Consider the following 19,405-nt stretch of genomic DNA (forward strand, 5'->3'; position numbering starts at 1 on the left):
ATTGTTACATATTTTTATTTCCTGTTAACAGCAGCTCTCCCCATTTTCTCAGGATCTTGAAACGATGTCTGTCTTGCCACCTTCCCGTCAACCTGCACCCCGAGCCCCTGCCAGTACCCCGGCCCGAATGCTCCCTTGCCACTGCCATTGCCCCACACCTCCTCTTACACCACACTTATTGTGCCATTTCCTTGGGCCAACCTTCTCTTTTTACGTTTTTTTTATTGGTTATGAAGATCAGCTCTCCCCATGTCTTTGGGGTCTTGGAATGAAGTCTGTCTTGCCACCTTCCCGTGAACCTGCACTCGGTAAATGCAGGTGTACTCGGTGTTTCCCCAGTTGTTCTGCACCTCCAGCTTTATGTACTGAAAGGCTCTGGAGAGCTCATGCTGTAAAGAAATCATGGGAAGAAGAAATATGGTTGCTGGGGGACAAAGAAGGTCACTACAAGTCACACACCTCCCTTTGCTGGACATGGCCCTGGTAAGAGCAGGTCTCAATGACCATCCCTTGCCTGCGCTGCACCTGGGGATGGTCTTTGTGCAACAGACCTAAGAGGAAACCTTCATTCTGCCTGGCCTTAGCCCACACGCGCTTCCTCTACCTTCAGAGGGAAGGTCTGAATGGCCTCTCTTTCCACGTCATACGTGAATGTTCCAAGGAGAGTTTCTTCTTCTCCCTCCTTCTCCACTCCCTTCAAGACAAAGCACCAGCATCAGCCTCGGGACGCCGAGGCCCAAAAGGGGCAGGCGGCACAGCAAGTGAATGCCCCTTGTCCCCGTGGCATTTTTTTCCCCACGACCCCAGCCCAAGCAGCACAGACTTACAGAAACAGTGAAGTCTCGGGGAGCGCTGCTGACCGTGCCGCTTGGGGAGACAGCCTTGGAAATGTGCTGCAGAGTGACAGCAGCTGGCCAGATGCGAGCAGGCAGCTGAATGACCACGTGCCCCCGAGAGCCTTGGAAAGCCCAGCATTGCCCAGGTATCATGTCAGGCTGCAAGCAGAACAGGACAGCAAGGAATGAGCAGGCTGTGAGGGGGACACCACTAGTGCCAGTGCCAGGGGAACTGGAAGTACAGGCAGCCCTTTGCCTATGTCTTGCATTTCTGCTCCAAAATGAAGAGCACGTGGGAGGCAGGACAGAAAAGCAGAGACCTCCTGCCCCTGCTCAAGCAGGCTCTACAGATGAATGAGGGAAGGAAGACCTGTCGGGGCCATGACATCTGCCACCTCACCCCAGACTCAGGGCTCTGCACAAACATCTCTACCGGCCCAGCAGAGATTGGTCCCACCAAATGGACTGTGGAGGAGAGACTCCTTCCCCTCACTGTTCTCTTTTGACACTTGCAAAATGCTATCTGGAGGATTTGCAGGTGCCATCCCGGAGTTTACTTCCTTGGAGTTCCACTCCTAAAGGAGTCACTGCTTTCTATCAAGTAAAAGCCTTGGGTGTGAAGAATCACTGCTAGGGACAAGAGCAGCAGTTCTGAATGCAGGACAGGTGCCCTGGCCTATCGCTGTAATTCCCAGGAAGGAACTAAAGCCCCAACGAGGATTTCTGCGCCGTTACCTGCAAAATGGTATCTGGTGGCTTTGAAGCACACAGGAACCAGAAAGCCTTGCAGAGCCAACGCTCTCCCCAGTCATAAGTGCGGGAAGTTCTCTGCAGGTCAATTACAGCGCCTGCAAAGAAGATGGAGCTGCTGCCTGCAAGGTGCCACAGCCAGGCTGCTTCCAGGGCATTTGTAACTCTGTCTGCCAGCTGGAGGCCAAGCGGAGGTCTTGCTGTGGCAACGTGCAGCACAGTGCAGCCTTCCCCTTTGGGTGGACAGGAAAGCTCAGGGAAGAGGAAGGGAACCGCTGCGTGGGCACAGAAAACTTAGAGGGCAGTGCCAGAGGCGGCAGCACGGAGCCCCAGGACAGGAGTGGGTGTGGGTCACAGACAGCCCCCCTGACACAGCCTTGCTCGTGGACCCCCACGTGTCCTTTCATCTCCCAGCACCTCGGTGAGCAGGGGCTGCCACGCAGCCTCCCTATGTTCACACACACATCATGCAGAGACTTGTCTGCCTGTGTCCTCACCTGTGGTCTGCAGAGCCCAGTCAGAGAGGGGCACTTGGCCTTCATCAAACAGGGCCTCTCTCATCTGCTGCACTTCCTGGAGAAGACAGAAACAGGTAGAGGTAATCTCCACCTCAGCAGGCAGCTCAGCAGGGCTACTCCTACACCTAGCACACAGGAAAGAGAAGAGCCTGGCTAATAAAGTGCAAGAGCAACCTTGTGCAGAGACCTGAAAGGCTCCATTCTTTCACAAGTGTTTCTAGGAAACCCATGCAATGGGGAAGACCATGCGTGTGCACAGCCAGAGTGGGGCCATGGGGCAGCACAGCTTGCTCTCCACCCTCCCCACCCTCTAGCTCGGCCAGGAGATGGGCTCAGGCCCTGCCAGTGCCAGCTGCTCCCACGAAGTCCTCCTGAGCCCCAGGCCTGCTGTGGGGGCCGGGCCAGAGCTAGTCGAGTCCCCGGCACTGCAGGCAAAGCGTGTCGGGAGTCCTCTGCTCTGAGAAAGTGCCCAGCGATCCCCGTATGAGAGAAGGGAATCAATGGCAGAGAAGCTCCCCCAAAAAGCCTCTGTGCAAGGCAGGGGGGCTCCCGTAAACCAGAAGAAAGCAACAACCACCACGACTAGGGTCCTGTCAGCGCTTCCGCTCATCCAAGCCTTCCTTCACAAAATGGAGCATCACCTGCTTCATACTCCCCATCTCGGCATTCAAGCGCAAAACCTCCCCTCTGAGAAGCTCCATCTGTTTGGCCTGTTTAGCCAGCAAAGTGACCAAGTCCCTGCAGAGAGAGAGAAGCTGCTGTTTGAGAGCTGCCCGTCCCCTGCAGGGAGCCTCTAAGCCCAGAGGAGAGAAGAGCTCCCTGTGCTTGGGCCCCTTTTGCTCTGCCCGCTTTGGCAGGGCTTTCCCTTCCCCCTGCAGCTTTAGCTTTTGTGGCCGACGCAAGGAGTCTTGCTCGGACATGCAAGTGGCACATGCCCAGCTGACACTATGCCATGAAATGAGTCCCCAGACAGATATTGTCTCACCTTTCAGCGTTCAGGTCTGGAAAGAGCCATCCCAAGATCCCCTGAAAGGCAAGAGCTTTCCATGAGCAGAGCCGCTACCACAACTGCCAGAGCTTTCCTCGGAAGCTGCTGGAGGAAGCCCAGCAGGACCTGCCACTTCACTCTGGCAAGCCAGTTCAAGCTCAAGCTCAAGATCCAGCTGAAGCTTTGTTGTGCTTCCTGCTGCAGGGCATGGCAGTATTTGGGGATGTATGCCACCCATGTCAGCCCCTCTCCTTTGCAGGAGTTACCTGTCTCTCTCCACCAGGCATCTCTGTCGGTTCATCTGATAATCCTGGCAGAGTCCATGCTGGAATCATCATCACACAGTAGCCAGCAACTGAAATTCACAGCAGCAAGGAAGAGCAGGGTTACTAGGCTAATGGGAACCCCCTGTAGAGAGCATCTCTGGAGCTCCCTGAAGTGCAGGAAAGGGAAGCAGGACGGTGCCCCACTCCAGGGCACTCCAGGGCCTCCGGCCTCCAGCAGCTCTGTGCTGCTTACTGCTGGCAGCAATTTGCTCACAAATACTCACCAATACCAACACAGGTCCCAAGGAGAGCTTTCACAAACACATTGTTCCTTAGGGGGACCCTTTTCCTACAAAAGAGGGAGTGTTACTACTAAAGTGGCAGGGCTGGCAGGCCTGGCAGGGCTTCCTACAGGAAAGTGCCACAAGAGCACCTCCACCAGACAGAGAAAAGGCCTCCAGGGAAGTGGAGAGATGTCCCAAGTGAAGAGAGAAAACAGTCCTTGTAGTGTTCTTGCTTTCTCTCTTGCTATAACAGCAAAAGTCCTCTCCTCTGAGATTAGGGACACATTGATGATTTTCTAAGGGGATAGGCCCGTGGGAGATACTCACAGGGTGGAGACACAGATGCCAGAAAGTCTCCTTATTAAGAGAAGGAGCATCGCCTGGCAGCTGGTAATACGGTGGAAGATCCCTAGGCACGAAGGAAGAGTGCAAAGTGAGGTCCCCTCCACCTCCTGTGGGGCCTCCTGCGGGATCCCCAGGCCTTTCAGCTCTGCACGGGAGGGACGCACTGAGCTGCACGTGCTGCCTCCACGGGTAAAGTAAGGGCCAAGGTTGTGCCTTGCAGAAGGACACATCGGGGAGCTGAGGAGCCGTCCCCTGCAGGCGCTGCCGCCACAGCTCAGCCAGGCTGGGTTCAGCAGTGCATCCCACGGCTACCCAGCAGCCAAACAACAGGGAAGTAGTATGTGGCTGCAGTGGAATTGTGTGCCTGCTCTAATCCCTCACCGGGACCGTGATTCTGGGATTTGTGCAGCGCAGCACAGCTCGGGCAAGTCAGGTCAGGGGGACACAGACATGGATCCGCTCCACGTGTGACACAGAGCACCAATCTCATGGGAGATGGACACGCAAGGGCGTTACGTAGAGAGACTCAGCAGCGCGACACTCACCAGCCTTTCCCCCGGCGCGCTCCGTGGTGCTCACGTGGACCTCCCTGGCCACGCGGAGGGCAGCCACAGCCACCTCGGCCCTCTGCAGCACCGGGGCGTCCTGCTCCGCAGGAGCTGCCCGTGCCCCCCGGCGGCGCCCTTGCCGCGGGAGAGGCTGCCTCCTCGCCATTGCTGCGAGGAACCAGATCTTCACTCACTCCCTCACGCACACAGAGCCTTTCCACCCGATTAGGCAAAAAGACACCAAGTGCCCCAGAAGGAGCAAACCCGCTAAGCACAACGAGTCGCGAGACCGCGTTGAGCCCCGAGCAGCGGGCTGAGGGTGGCCCCGGCCCTGCGCACCTATAAGGGCTGTCTGGCTGTGACCTCACACACACACGTGTGAGGTGGCGCGAGGCGTGATGTGATGTCACACTGCAGCATGAGCCCTGTTCACCCCCCAGAGCACTCCCTGGTGGGGACACACATCTGCCATCCTCCCGAATGGTCCCAGGGATATAGTAGGAAGAACACACTGGTAAGAACGAAGGAAGAAAGAAGAGGCTAAGGAGGAAGAGCAAAAAAAGGAAGAAAGGAGGAAGGGAAGACTGCATTGTAACTTCTGAATCAGTCGACAGGCTGAACCCCTTTCCTGCCCTCAGGAATGAGGATGAGTCCAGCCACCACCAGTCCCTCTAATCTTTGAGGATTGCCTGGAACACAAGGGCATTCATCTCTTACCAAAATTGCATCCCCCCCATCAAACCGCAACAGACACGCATCTGCCATCCTGCCAAGTGGCCCCAGACCACGCATCCCTCCTTCCCTACAGCACTGCTCTTGTCCACGCTCTTCCGTCACGGGCTGGTGGCTCTCCGTGTTTCCTTTTTCCTCCTGCGCTATTAGATTCCTCCATTAAATTGGATAACTCCTGGCAGAGAAAAGAAACCCTTTAGGCTCTTCGTCCCTGCTCTCCTTTTCTCCGGTTCTGCGACCAAGATCTTCTCCTTCACCTCTCTGCATGCTTATCTCGAAGCCTCACATGGAGTCCCACTATTATGAGAGGCCTGACAGAAAGCACTTCTTTCTTATGTGCATCAGCCTCTTAGGTCCTTTTCCTTCAATACTGGACAGTCGCCTAAGTAGCCCTTTCCAAGAAAGCCCTCTCTTGAAAAAGGGGTGGCTTCTCCAGACCTCAGGCACCCTGGTGTTTTTCACTCAGCTGCCTTGCCACACAGAGTGACAGAGAAGAACCCAATCTGGTGCCTGGAGTCAGACTTTTGTAGATTGCCCCTTTCAGGATGCTTGCCTTGGCAGCCATTTCTTGAAATTAGGGATCCACACTCTATTTGGGCTAGGTGTTGAGCAGGTGTGAGCCGCCGTCCAGCACCAAGAGTAGCTTTGTATTGATCTGAAGGAACTTTTCTGCTCGCCAACTGCCTTTTCTCCCACGCATGAATACCAGCCCCTTGCACAGCCAAATCACTACGGATTTTGTTGTTGTTCTTTCTTAGTTTTTCTTTCCATAGGTAAGGAAGTATGGTAATACTGTCTTTTGAAGAGTCATGTATTGCAGCAGGAAATATGACTCCTGTGATGAGCAGTTCTGGAGTACAGAATGCATGAGGTAGGACTTTGCTATTGCTCTGCTTTGGCCCTAGCCAGCACAGAGCCAGAGAAGTAGAGGGAGCTCTCGTGAGCCAGCCTTCTCCTGGGATGAAGGAGCAAGTGCATTTCAGAGGTCCTCATAGGATCCTCCAATAGGTTCAAGGCAGAAGTGCCACAGGGCAGCATACTGCTGTTGTGCTCTTTTTCTGGTATAAAGGTGGTGCCAGCAGGTCTCTCTGCTGCGTCCCTGTGGCATGACACAGCAACCAAGTCAATGAAAACTGCCACCACAGAGAACGGAAAACTGCACTCAGTCATGCCAAGAATGCTGAGAAGTCCATGCCTGGTCCCCAGAAATCACAGAATCACACAGAATGACCGAATGGTTGAGGTTGGAAGGGACCTCTGGAGAAGATCGAAGCCAACCCCCTGCTCCAGCAGGGACACCTAGAGCATGTGGCACAGGATTGCATTCAGATGGGTTTTCAAGGTCTCCTTCCAAAGAAGGAGATTCCGCAACCTCTCTGGGCAGCCTGTTCCAGTGCTCTGCCACCCAAAGAGTAAAGCAGTTCCTCTGCCTATGGACATGAAACTTCCTGTGTTTCAATTTGTCCCCACCTTGTCCTGCCTTGTCTTCTCACTGGCCACCACTGAGAAGAGTTTCGCCCCATTCTCTTTACATCCTCCCCTCAGGTACTCGTGCATGTTGATAAGATCCCCTCAATCTTCTCTTCTCCAGGCTAAACAAGCCCAGCTCACTTAGTCTTTCCTCATACAATAGATGCTCGAGTCCCTTAATCATCTTTGTCGCTTTACGCTGGACCCTCTCTCAAAGTTGCACCTCCCCCTTGTACTGGGGAGCCCAGGACTGCTCACAGGATTCCAGGTGTGGCCTCACCAGAGCTGAGTAGAGGGGCAGGATCCCCTCCCTTAACCTGCTGGCAACACTCCTCCTGATGCAGACCAGGATCCCGTTGGCCTTCTTGTCCACAAGCGCACATTGCTGCCTCATGGATAATTTGTTGTCAGCCAGGACTCCCAAACCAGGACACGGCCTGGTCATAATTCCCTGTGCAATCTGCTTTTCCTTGCCACCAGCAGGCACAGTGAATTAAACTGCCAGATCTACCTGGTCACTGGCAGAGCAAACATACCCAGCTTTTCCCCCGGCTGCAGCCTCCTCACGTGCTCAGCACCCTCCTCCAAGACCTGCATGCCCAAAACATTGAGACTTTTTCTGTGCACGATTTGCAAGGATCAACAAATCAGCGTCTTCAACAAAGTTTTCAACAAAAGACTTCCTTCCTTTCATGGAACCAGGCATAGGCATTTCACAGGATTGTCCCTGAGAGGCTTGGTGATTGCCCATAGGCCCCCTTGCTGAGTCACTGCAAACACAAGGTGCAGATAAATCTATGTGAATCAGGTTGAGGTGGGAATGTGTTTTCTGTTCAGGTGCTAAATTTGCTTTCCTGGGTGCCCGTGGCTTTTGCCAGGCGTGTTCACCAGCCAGGCAGAGCTTCCTGCAAGAAAGTGCCTCAAGAGCACCTTCAAAGAGGAGTGCTAATGATCACGGCAAGCAGACAGATGTCCCAAGTGAAGACAGAAGCTAGTCCTTGTGCTGTGCTTGCTTTCTCTTTTGCTGTAAAAGCAGGCCACTTCCCAGTTGACATTACCCAGATGTTTCAACGCACAGACCTGTGGAGCAGCTGGGAGACATGGCAGAGATGCAGGTGCTGAACAGTCCTATTGCAGGAATATAATACCCTTCACTAGGTAGCTGGTGATATGGGAACTGTTTGCTGGTCAAAGCAAGCAGTGGAAAGTGAGGTCTCCCTCCTGTGGCCGTTCCTGTGTGATTCCCATGTCTCTCAGCTCCCCACGGCAGGGACGCACTGACCTCATGGGCTGCCTGCACAGACAGGGTCAGTGCCTTGGCTCTTGCTCGCATCAGTGGCACATTGCTGAGCTGAAGAGCCACAGAACTCCTCCTTTTCCAGATTTGAAGCTCTTGTGCCACAGATGGTCTAATGTTCCTGCTGCAAGTGTTTCTACAGGTGTGAGGCTTAGCAGTCCTAACCAAAAGGAAGCCTTGGAACCAAGTGGCCCTCTGAGGCAGCAGACTTCAGCTCGGAGGATACTCCTTGCCTGAGAACTTTGCTTCCTGCGGGGCTAGAATTTCATGTCAGCATCTGTAAGACCGCATTGTGTAATTTACTTTGCTGCTGCACAGATGCCTGGTCCCAACTGTTCAAAAGCCCACCAGTGCATTCACCAAGCATGCTGTGTACAAAGCTTTCCTCTCTGGACTCTCTGACTTCCTCACATTTTTTCCCCTTGTGAATGCGCTCCTGGCTGCCTTCATTAGAGGGGCTGAACCATCACACTGAGCCAGCCTTTCCCCCAGGGTAGTTGTGACTCTGATCCCTGCCCTTAACCAACCTTAACCTATCTCACTGCAAATCCCCTGTTCCCACAGGCCTTGAGTCCTGCCTGGGCCATTGCCCCAGGCTCGGTCATTCCACCCATGCTACCTTTGCCCCATTGCCAGCAGCACCCCTCCACTCACACGGGCACCGGGGGAGCATTGGGAGGAGCAGCTGTGGAGCAGAACCTGCCTCGGGGTTGGCTTGTGACCTGGCACCGCTCCACCTGCCCGGCTGCAAATGCTGCTCTCTTTACCACTGCCTCTGCGTCTCGCATGCACACACGCACACACGCACTTTCACAGCCCCTGCTTTCTCAGCACAATGGTGGATGATCTTTCATTTTCACAGGGACCTTTTTCAAAAGCTTGAATGAGGGCATTGAACATATACTTTCAATGGTGAACTGCAAGCCGTTGCAACTGCTGCTGCTGAAAAACCCCTCTGTTAGGGAAAAAAAAAAAAAAAAAAGGCCAAGAGTACAGGGGAGAATTTGTTAGCACCTCATCAGTTCACCCTTTCTCATGTGGAAGAATGTGCTCATCAGACTCGGCAGGCCACAGCTGCCTTATGAGTCTCCTTGGAGCTCATTGGAGTTCTCCTTGTAGTCTCTTTTCTTCTTTGTTCTCCTGAACAGAACCTCCAACATGCCTCCTCCATTTGGAGCACCCACAGAAGACTCATCGGTGTTGACAGAAAATCCTCCCTTTCTGTACTTTGGCATTGCAGTGGCACTGGCAGAGGAAGCGATCCAATGCTGAAGCCTTGCTCATAAAGCCCTTAACGCTCTCCACCTTGCCTTTCCCATGGTGCACACTGTCACAGCGGCGGAGTTCTAGCACTTGGGCCACAGTTCCCACGCATGAAGAAGGAGAGAGGCCAGGGGCAGCAGGCAGAGCTTCAGCCTCAGGAGGCTGAGAACAGGCCCCATGCCGTTACGTTATGCGGAGAAGACCAAAATCATGACATGAGCCTGGCCTGTGGGAGCTGGTTCCTTAAAGGAGACCCTGCACTGATGGCCCTCAAGGAAGCTCTGCTCAGCACCTGCTTCCGAGAGGGGCCTGCGCTGCCTTTGCAGGCCGGCTGTCCTTTGCTCTGAGAGGACTGTGGGGTTGGTTGTTCCAAAGAGGTTTCAAAGCGCAGCCCGCGGTGCGACCACAATGGTGATGCCCTTTTTCCCTGGCTCCATGACCATTTCACCTACTCTCACACAAGGCCTGCAGCCTTCCCTGACTGTCGTTGAGTATCCTATATCTTAATGCACCCCAGAATCCCACATGGGATCTGGGGTGTATTAAGAAGAGTGTCTCCAGCAGGTCGAGGGAGGTAATCCTGCCCCTCTACTCAGCCCTGGCGAGGCCACATCTGCAGTACTGTGTCCAGTGCTAGGCCCCCCAGTACAAGAGGGAAATGGATCTACTGGAGAGAATCCAGTGCAGGACTACAAGGATGATCAGGGGCCTGCGACATCTGTCCTTTGAGGAGAGACTGAGAGAGCTGGGCCTGTTCAGCCTGAAGAAGAGAAGGCTGAGAGGGCACCTGATCAATGTTTATAAATAGCTCAAGGGAAGGAGTGAGAAGGATGGGGCAGACCTCTTTTCAGCGGTGACCACCAACAGAACTAGAGGTAATGGCCACAAAGTGAAACAGCAAAAGTTCCACAGGAACTTAAGGGAACCACTGTTAACAGTGAGGGTGACAGAGTACTGGAACAGGCTGCCAAGAGAGGCTGTGGTATCTCCTTCTCTGCTTGGATGCAGTCCTGTGCCACGTGCTCTAGGTGACCATATGTGTGCAGGGGGGTTAAACTACATGATCTCTAGAGGTCCTTACCAACCTTAATGAGTCTATGATTCTATGATCCAAAGGCAGCATCTACCCTGAGGAGAGCCTGGTGTGGGGGAATGACACCAATGCTTAGCCGTGTGGGTCGTAAGTCGCTTTTCATGTTCCTCTCTGCATTCTTCCCTGACACTGAGGTGATAGAGGAGAAGACCACATGCGCTCCCACCCCATCAACCCATCTGCCCTATGCCCTAAACGCTCTTTTGATGGAATTCGGATTGACTGCTTTGTTTGTTGCCAATCTGGAAGAGCAGATAATACTCAGATGGTCACACAAGACCAGGGAGGCTTCTAGTGTTGTCCCTTCCCTGCGCGCCTGGGAGGCCTCCTAACACGTGTGTTGTCTCTGCTGCTCCTTGGTAACAGTGACAGGCTCAGACATTCCCTGTAGCCGGAGACCTGAACAAGCGTGTGTAGGGGTGGCAGCTCCATCTGTGTCACCAGAGGCTTTTTAGAGCTGCTTCCTGCAGAGCGGAGTGTGTGGCTAATTCTTCAGAGAGTTAATTACCATGAGGAGAGCTCTCCTCCTGAGCGTGGAGGAAGACTGCCCACTCCCACACTAAGGATCACACTGACCCCGGCCCTGACACTAAGGGCCACGCTAACTAAGGGCTGCGCTAGGTAGTTAACGGCCATGCTGAGGACTGCACGAGGCCTTGATTCCTTGCCCTCCCTGAGCACTGCTCTTGTAGGCGCGGGGCTGCCCCCGCCTTCCCTTCTGGCACCACCCCACTGCCTCAGAGCTGCCTCTCATGAAGGGCTGGCGCTGCCCGCTGGGTGAGGCAGCGCTCCCTCACACTGCCACCACCTTCCTGCTTCATGGCTTTGACCATGGTTTTACTCTTCTACAAAAGGTCCCCTGGCACAATCCTGTGCTCCGGAGCCTTCTCCTTCTCTTGTGCTGCTGAACCCAGTGTCTCTCCTGGCTTGTTTGTGTCCCAACCTTCTGTCCACTAGCTAATTAAGACAGTGGACACCTCTGTAGTGTTTTACTCGCTCAACCATAAGGCGTGTTCTGCAGAAGAAACAGTGGCAGGGCTGAAGCTTTCCATACCTTCAGCACCATGTGCAGCTTAGGAACCCCAAAGCCGTCATGTGGGACAAGAGCACACACCGTGAGCCTGGAGTGCGGAATCATTTGGGGAAAAAAAAAAAAAAAAAGGCATTTTAAGCCAGTCTGCTTCTGTGGTCTTTTTGTAGCTCAGTTTCCTCCAAGCATTAGGCTCATTGTTTCACAGCCACATGGCTCTGAGCATTCACCTAGCAGGCAGAGAGCCGGAGAAGGAGCTTCTCCGCAGGAAGAGAGCCCTTGTCCCCCTTTGCACTCTTTTGGGAGCACGGAGCCCATCCAGCGAGAAGATGGTCTGGAGCAACTCCTCCTTGTCTCTGAAGACTCTTCCCAGGCAAGAATGCTGCAGAGCATGAGCTGGCAGCATCTGCAGAACTGTGTGATGCTTCCAAGCCTCCGCCATGCATGGCTGTCATGTGTAACAAAAGGGCCGCACACACAGGCAGCAGCTCCTGCCTGTTTGAGAGGTGCTGCATGCAGCCCCACACTCCAGCAGCACTTTGGCCTCCCCTAGCGCTGGGCACAAGCAGCAAAGCAAGAAGCAGAAGGGAGAGCTTCAGCTGCCAAGGAGCGCTGTCGCTGGCGATCTTTGCCCGTGTCACGTGGGACTCCCTGACACATGCGGATAATGGAAGGGGTCCTACTGCCGAGGCTGCTGTCCCCAGGGCTGCTGGCACCCCAGTTGTGCCCTTACCTTCTCGTGCCACTACCGGAGCCTTGCCATTAGCGCAGCCAGAGGCTGCCCGGGGTGCCCCTGCTCCAGGACTGCCAGAACCGGGGCTGCCGCTACCGCCTGCCCTGCCGTTATCCCAGACCTTCTGCTCTGCCCTGGCCTGCTGCGCTCCCGGGCTCTTGTGTTCAATACGGGCCGTGCTGCTGTGTGGAGCATGGTGTTACCCCGCAGCCCATTTCCCCACCCTGCTCATACCCTGTGTCCAGCACAGAACCCCCTGTCCTGCCGTTACCCCTGCACCTGCCAGTACGCCGGGCCCAGGGCTCCCCTGGAACTGCCATTACTTCAGACGTCCTCTTACACCGCACTTATAGTTGCATTTCCTTGCTCCTGCATTTTATTGTTACATATTTTTATTTCCTGTTAACAGCAGCTCTCCCCATTTTCTCAGGATCTTGAAACGATGTCTGTCTTGCCACCTTCCCGTCAACCTGCACCCCGAGCCCCTGCCAGTACCCCGGCCCGCATGCTCCCTTGCCACTGCCATTGCCCCACACCTCCTCTTACACCACACTTATTGTGCCATTTCCTTGGGCCAGCCTTCTCTTTTTACGTTTTTTTTATTGGTTATGAAGATCAGCTCTCCCCATGTCTTTGGGGTCTTGGAATGAAGTCTGTCTTGCCACCTTCCCGTGAACCTGCACTCGGTAAATGCAGGTGTACTCGGTGTTTCCCCAGTTGTTCTGCACCTCCAGCTTTATGTACTGAAAGGCTCTGGAGAGCTCATGCTGTAAAGAAATCATGGGAAGAAGAAATATGGTTGCTGGGGGACAAAGAAGGTCACTACAAGTCACACACCTCCCTTTGCTGGACATGGTCCTGGTAAGAGCAGGTCTCAATGACCATCCCTTGCCTGCGCTGCACCTGGGGATGGTCTTTGTGCAACAGACCTAAGAGGAAACCTTCATTCTGCCTGGCCTTAGCCCACACGCGCTTCCTCTACCTTCAGAGGGAAGGTCTGAATGGCCTCTCTTTCCACGTCATACGTGAATGTGCCAAGGAGAGTTTCTTCTTCTCCCTCCTTCTCCACTCCCTTCAAGACAAAGCACCAGCATCAGCCTCGGGACGCCAAGGCCCAAACGGGGCAGGCAGCACAGCATGCGAATGCCCCTTGTCCCCGCGGCATTTTTTTCCCCACGACCCCAGCCCAAGCAGCACAGACTTACAGAAACAGTGAAGTCTCGGGGAGCGCTGCTGACCGTGCCGCTTGGGGAGACAGCCTTGGAAATGTGCTGCAGAGTGACAGCAGCTGGCCAGATGCGAGCAGGCAGCTGAATGACCACGTGCCCCCGAGAGCCTTGGAAAGCCCAGCATTGCCCAGGTATCATGTCAGGCTGCAAGCAGAACAGGACAGCAAGGAATGAGCAGGCTGTGAGGGGGACACCACTAGTGCCAGTGCCAGGGGAACTGGAAGTACAGGCAGCCCTTTGCCTATGTCTTGCATTTCTGCTCCAAAATGAAGAGCACGTGGGAGGCAGGACAGAAAAGCAGAGACCTCCTGCCCCTGCTCAAGCAGGCTCTACAGATGAATGAGGGAAGGAAGACCTGTCGGGGCCATGACATCTGCCACCTCACCCCAGACTCAGGGCTCTGCACAAACATCTCTACCGGCCCAGCAGAGATTGGTCCCACCAAATGGACTGTGAAGGAGAGACTCCTTCCCCTCACTGTTCTCTTTTGACACTTGCAAAATGCTATCTGGAGGATTTGCAGGTGCCATCCCGGAGTTTACTTCCTTGGAGTTCCACTCCTAAAGGAGTCACTGCTTTCTATCAAGTAAAAGCCTTGGGTGTGAAGAATCACTGCTAGGGACAAGAGCAGCAGTTCTGAATGCAGGACAGGTGCCCTGGCCTATCGCTGTAATTCCCAGGAAGGAACTAAAGCCCCAACGAGGATTTCTGCGCCGTTACCTGCAAAATGGTATCTGGTGGCTTTGAAGCACACAGGAACCAGAAAGCCTTGCAGAGCCAACGCTCTCCCCAGTCATAAGTGCGGGAAGTTCTCTGCAGGTCAATTACAGCGCCTGCAAAGAAGATGGAGCTGCTGCCTGCAAGGTGCCACAGCCAGGCTGCTTCCAGGGCATTTGTAACTCTGTCTGCCAGCTGGAGGCCAAGCGGAGGTCTTGCTGTGGCAACGTGCAGCACAGTGCAGCCTTCCCCTTCGGGTGGACAGGAAAGCTCAGGGAAGAGGAAGGGAACCGCTGCGTGGGCACAGAAAACTTAGAGGGCAGTGCCAGAGGCGGCAGCACGGAGCCCCAGGACAGGAGTGGGTGTGGGTCACAGACAGTCCCCCTGACACAGCCTTGCTCGTGGACCCCCACGTGTCCTTTCATCTCCCAGCACCTCGGTGAGCAGGGGCTGCCACGCAGCCTCCCTATGTTCACACACACATCATGCAGAGACTTGTCTGCCTGTGTCCTCACCTGTGGTCTGCAGAGCCCAGTCAGAGAGGGGCACTTGGCCTTCATCAAACAGGGCCTCTCTCATCTGCTGCACTTCCTGGAGAAGACAGAAACAGGTAGAGGTAATCTCCACCTCAGCAGGCAGCTCAGCAGGGCTACTCCTACACCTAGCACACAGGAAAGAGAAGAGCCTGGCTAATAAAGTGCAAGAGCAACCTTGTGCAGAGACCTGAAAGGCTCCATTCTTTCACAAGTGTTTCTAGGAAACCCATGCAATGGGGAAGACCATGCGTGTGCACAGCCAGAGTGGGGCCATGGGGCAGCACAGCTTGCTCTCCACCCTCCCCACCCTCTAGCTCGGCCAGGAGATGGGCTCAGGCCCTGCCAGTGCCAGCTGCTCCCACGAAGTCCTCCTGAGCCCCAGGCCTGCTGTGGGGGCCGGGCCAGAGCTAGTCGAGTCCCCGGCACTGCAGGCAAAGCGTGTCGGGAGTCCTCTGCTCTGAGAAAGTGCCCAGCGATCCCCGTATGAGAGAAGGGAATCAATGGCAGAGAAGCTCCCCCAAAAAGCCTCTGTGCAAGGCAGGGGGGCTCCCGTAAACCAGAAGAAAGCAACAACCACCACGACTAGGGTCCTGTCAGCGCTTCCGCTCATCCAAGCCTTCCTTCACAAAATGGAGCATCACCTGCTTCATACTCCCCATCTCGGCATTCAAGCGCAAAACCTCCCCTCTGAGAAGCTCCATCTGTTTGGCCTGTTTAGCCAGCAAAGTGACCAAGTCCCTGCAGAGAGAGAGAAGCTGCTGTTTGAGAGCTGCCCGTCCCCTGCAGGGAGCCTCTAAGCCCAGAGGAGAGAAGAGCTCCCTGTGCTTGGGCCCCTTTTGCTCTGCCCGCTTTGGCAGGGCTTTCCCTTCCCCCTGCAGCTTTAGCTTTTGTGGCCGACGCAAGGAGTCTTGCTCGGACATGCAAGTGGCACATGCCCAGCTGACACTATGCCATGAAATGAGTCCGCAGACAGATATTGTCTCACCTGTTAGCATTCAGGTCCGGAAAGAGCCATCCCAGGAGCCCCTGAAAGGCCAAAGATTTCCGTCAGCAGAGCCGCTACCACAACTGCCAGGGCTTCCCTCAGACGCTGCTGGAGGAAGCCCAGCAGGACCTGCCACTTCACTCTGGCAAGCCAGTTCAAGCTCAAGCGCAAGCTCAAGATCCAGCTGAAGCTTTGTTGAGCTTCCCGCTGCAGGGCATGGCAGTATTCGGGGATGGATGCCACCCACATCAGCCCCTCTCCTTTGCAGGAGTTACCTGTCTCTCTCTACCAGGCATCTCTGTTGGTTCATCTGATAATCCTGGCAGAGTCCATGCTGGAATCATCATCACACAATAGCCAGCAACTGAAATTCACAGCAGCAAGGAAGAGCAGGGTTACTAGGCTAATGGGAACCCCCTGTAGAGAGCGTCTCTGGAGCTCCCTGAAGTGCAGGAAAGGGAAGCAGGACGGTGCCCCGCTGCAGGGCACTCCAGGCCCTCCAGCCTCCAGCAGCTCTGTGCTGCTAACTGCTGGCAGCTCTTTGCTCACAAATACTCACCAATACCAACACAGGTCCCAAGGAGAGCTTTCACAAACACATTGTTCCTTAGGGGGACCCTTTTCCTACAAAAGAGGGAGTGTTACTACTAAAGTGGCAGGGCTGGCAAGCCTGGCAGGGCTTCCTACAGGGAAGTGCCACAAGAGCACCTCCACAAGAGGGAGAAAAGGCCTCCAGGGAAGTGGAGAGATGTCCCAAGTGAAGAGAGAAAACAGTCCTTGTAGTGTTCTTGCTTTCTCTCTTGCTATAACAGCAAAAGTCCTCTCCTCTGAGATTAGGGGCACATTGATGATTTTCTAAGGGGATAGGCCTGTGGGAGATACTCACAGGGTGGAGACACAGATGCCAGAAAGTCTCCTTATTAAGAGAAGGAGCATCGCCAGGCAGCTGGTAATACGGTGGAAGATCCCTAGGCACGAAGGAAGAGTGCAAAGTGAGGTCCCCTCCACCTCCTGTGGGGCCTCCTGCGGGATCCCCAGGCCTTTCAGCTCTGCACGGGAGGGACGCACTGAGCTGCACGTGCTGCCTCCATGGGTAAAGTAAGGGCCAAGGTTGTGCCTCGCAGAAGGACACATCGGGGAGCTGAGGAGCCGTCCCCTGCAGGCGCTGCCGCCACAGCTCAGCCAGGCTGGGTTCAGCAGTGCATCCCACGGCTACACAGCAGCCAAACAACAGGGAAGTAGTATGTGGCTGCAGCGGAATTGTGTGCCTGCTCTAATCCCTCACCGGGACCATGATTCTGGAATTTGTGCAGCGCAGCACAGCTCGGGCAAGTCAGGTCAGGGGGACACAGACATGGATCCGCTCCACGTGTGACACAGAGCACCAATCTCATGGGTGGTGGACACGCGAGGGCGTTACGTAGAGAGACTCAGCAGCGCGACACTCACCAGCCTTTCCCCAAGCGCGCTCCGTGGTGCTCACGTGGACCTCCCTGGCCACGCGGACGGCAGCCACAGCCACCTCGGCCCTCTGCAGCACCGGGGCGTCCTGCTCCGCAGGAGCTGCCCGTGCCCCCCGGCGGCGCCCTTGCCGCGGGAGAGGCTGCCTCCTCGCCATTGCTGCGAGGAACCAGATCTCCACTCACTCCCTCACGCACACAGAGCCTTTCCACCCGATTAGGCAAAAAGACACCAAGTGCCCCAGAAGGAGCAAACCCGCTAAGCACAACGAGTCGCGAGACCGCGTTGAGCCCCGAGCAGCGGGCTGAGGGTGGCCCCGGCCCTGCGCGCCTATACGGGCTGTCTGGCTGTGACCTCACACACACACGTGTGAGGTGGCGCGAGGCGTGATGTGATGTCACACTGCAGCATGAGCCCTGTTCACCCCCCAGAGCACTCCCTGGTGGGGACACCCATCTGCCATCCTCCCGACTGGCCCCAGGGATATAGGAGGAAGAACGCACTGGTAAGAACGAAGGAAGAAAGAAGACGCTAAGGAGGAAGAGAAAATAAGGAAAAAAGGAGGAAGGGAAGACTGCATTGTAACTTCTGAATCAGTCGACATGCTGAACCCCTTTCCTGCCCTCAGGAATGAGGATGAGTCCAGCCACCACCAGTCCCTCTAATCTTTGAGGATTGCCTGGAACACAAGGGCATTCATCTCTTACCAAAATTGCGTCCCCCCATCAAACCGCAACAGACACGCATCTGCCATCCTGCCGAGTGGCCCCAGACCACGCGTCCCTCCTTCCCTACAGCACTGCTCTTGTCCACACTCTTCCGTCACGGGCTGGTGGCTCTCCGTGTTTCATTTTTCCTCCTGCGCTATTAGATTCCTCCATTAAATTGGATAACTCCTGGCAGAGAAAAGAAACCCTTTAGGCTCTTCGTCCCTGCTCTCCTTTTCTCCGGTTCTGCGACCAAGATCTTCTCCTTCACCTCTCTGCATGCTTATCTCGAAGCCCCACATGGAGTCCCACTATTATGAGAGGACTGACAGAAAGCACTTCTTTCTTATGTGCATCAGCCTCTTTGGTCCTTTTTCTTCAATACTGGACAGTCGCCTAAGTAGCCCTTTCCAAGAAAGCCCTCTCTTGAAAAAGGGTGGCTTCTCCAGACCTCAGGCACCCTGGTATTTTTCACTGAGCTGCCTTGCCACACAGAGTGACAGAGAAGAACCGAATCTGGTGTCCGGAGTCAGACTTTTGTAAATTGTCCCTTTCTTGGATGCTTGCCTTGGCAGCCATTTCTTGAAATTAGGGATCCACACTCTATTTGGGCTAGGTGTTGAGCAGGTGTGAGCCGCCGTCCAGCACCAAGAGTAGCTTTGTATTGATCTGAAGGAACTTTTCTGCTCGCCAACTGCCTTTTCTCCCACAGGGGATTACCATCCCCTTGCACAGCCAAATCACTACGGATTTTGTTGTTGTTCTTTCTTAGTTTTTCTTTCCATAGGTAAGGAAGTATGGTAATACTGTCTTTTGAAGAGTCATGTATTGCAGCAGGAAATATGACTCCTGTGATGAGCAGTTCTGGAGTACAGAATGCATGAGGTAGGACTTTGCTATTGCTCTGCTTTGGCCCTAGCCAGCACAGAGGCAGAGAAGTAGAGGGAGCTCTCGTGAGCCAGCCTTCTCCTGGGATGAGGGAGCAAGTGCATTTCAGAGGTCCTCATAGGATCCTCCAATAGGTTCAAGGCAGAAGTGCCACAGGGCAGCATACTGCTGTTGTGCCCTTTTTCTGGTGTAAAGGTGGTGCCAGCAGGTCTCTTTGCTGCATCCCTGTGGCATGACACAGCAACCAAGTCAATGAAAAATGCCACCACAGAGAACGGAAAACTGCACTCAGTCATGCCAAGAATGCTGAGAAGTCCATGTCTGGTCCCCAGAAATCACAGAATCACACAGAATGACCGAATGGTTGAGGATGGAAGGGACCTCTGGAGAAGATCGAAGCCAACCCCCTGTTCCAGCAGGAACACCTAGAGCATGTGGCACAGGATTGCATCCAGATGGGTTTTCAAGGTCTCCTTCCAAAGAAGGAGATTCCACAACCTCTCTGGGCAGCCTGTTCCAGTGCCCTGCCACCCAAAGAGTAAAGCAGTTCCTCTGCCTATGGACATGAAACTTCCTGTGTTTCAATTTGACCCCACCTTGTCCTGTCTTCTCTTCTCACTGGCCACCACTGAGAAGAGTTTCGCCCCATTCTCTTTACATCCTCCCCTCAGGTACTTGTGCATGTTGATAAGATCCCCTTAATCTTCTCTTCTCCAGGCTAAACAAGCC

General features: G+C 54.6%; 2 protein-coding genes across 2 annotated transcripts; both read right to left on the reverse strand.

Moving 5' to 3' along the window:
• Window positions 1-221: 221 nt before the first annotated feature.
• On the reverse strand, window positions 222-4,701 carry LOC148595364 (SUN domain-containing protein 3-like). The gene is made up of 7 exons (XM_088521002.1): window positions 4,533-4,701; window positions 2,746-2,897; window positions 2,084-2,159; window positions 1,572-1,684; window positions 828-995; window positions 605-694; window positions 222-389 (listed from the first exon to the last, which is right to left on the reverse strand). Exons 1-7 carry the CDS (start codon window positions 4,699-4,701, stop codon window positions 222-224), a joined length of 936 nt encoding a protein of 311 aa, XP_088377128.1.
• Window positions 4,702-12,752: 8,051 nt separating this feature from the next.
• On the reverse strand, window positions 12,753-17,238 carry LOC148595365 (SUN domain-containing protein 3-like). The gene is made up of 8 exons (XM_088521003.1): window positions 17,104-17,238; window positions 15,621-15,661; window positions 15,277-15,415; window positions 14,615-14,690; window positions 14,103-14,215; window positions 13,359-13,526; window positions 13,136-13,225; window positions 12,753-12,920 (listed from the first exon to the last, which is right to left on the reverse strand). The coding sequence occupies exons 1-8, from the start codon at window positions 17,236-17,238 to the stop codon at window positions 12,753-12,755; spliced, it is 930 nt and encodes a 309-aa protein (XP_088377129.1).
• Window positions 17,239-19,405: the final 2,167 nt, after the last annotated feature.

The sequence above is a fragment of the Tinamus guttatus genome, unplaced genomic scaffold (assembly GCF_059628265.1).
Source record: "Tinamus guttatus ecotype Peru unplaced genomic scaffold, ASM5962826v1 Tinamus_guttatus_pri_ptg000110l, whole genome shotgun sequence".
Taxonomy (NCBI): domain Eukaryota; kingdom Metazoa; phylum Chordata; class Aves; order Tinamiformes; family Tinamidae; genus Tinamus; species Tinamus guttatus.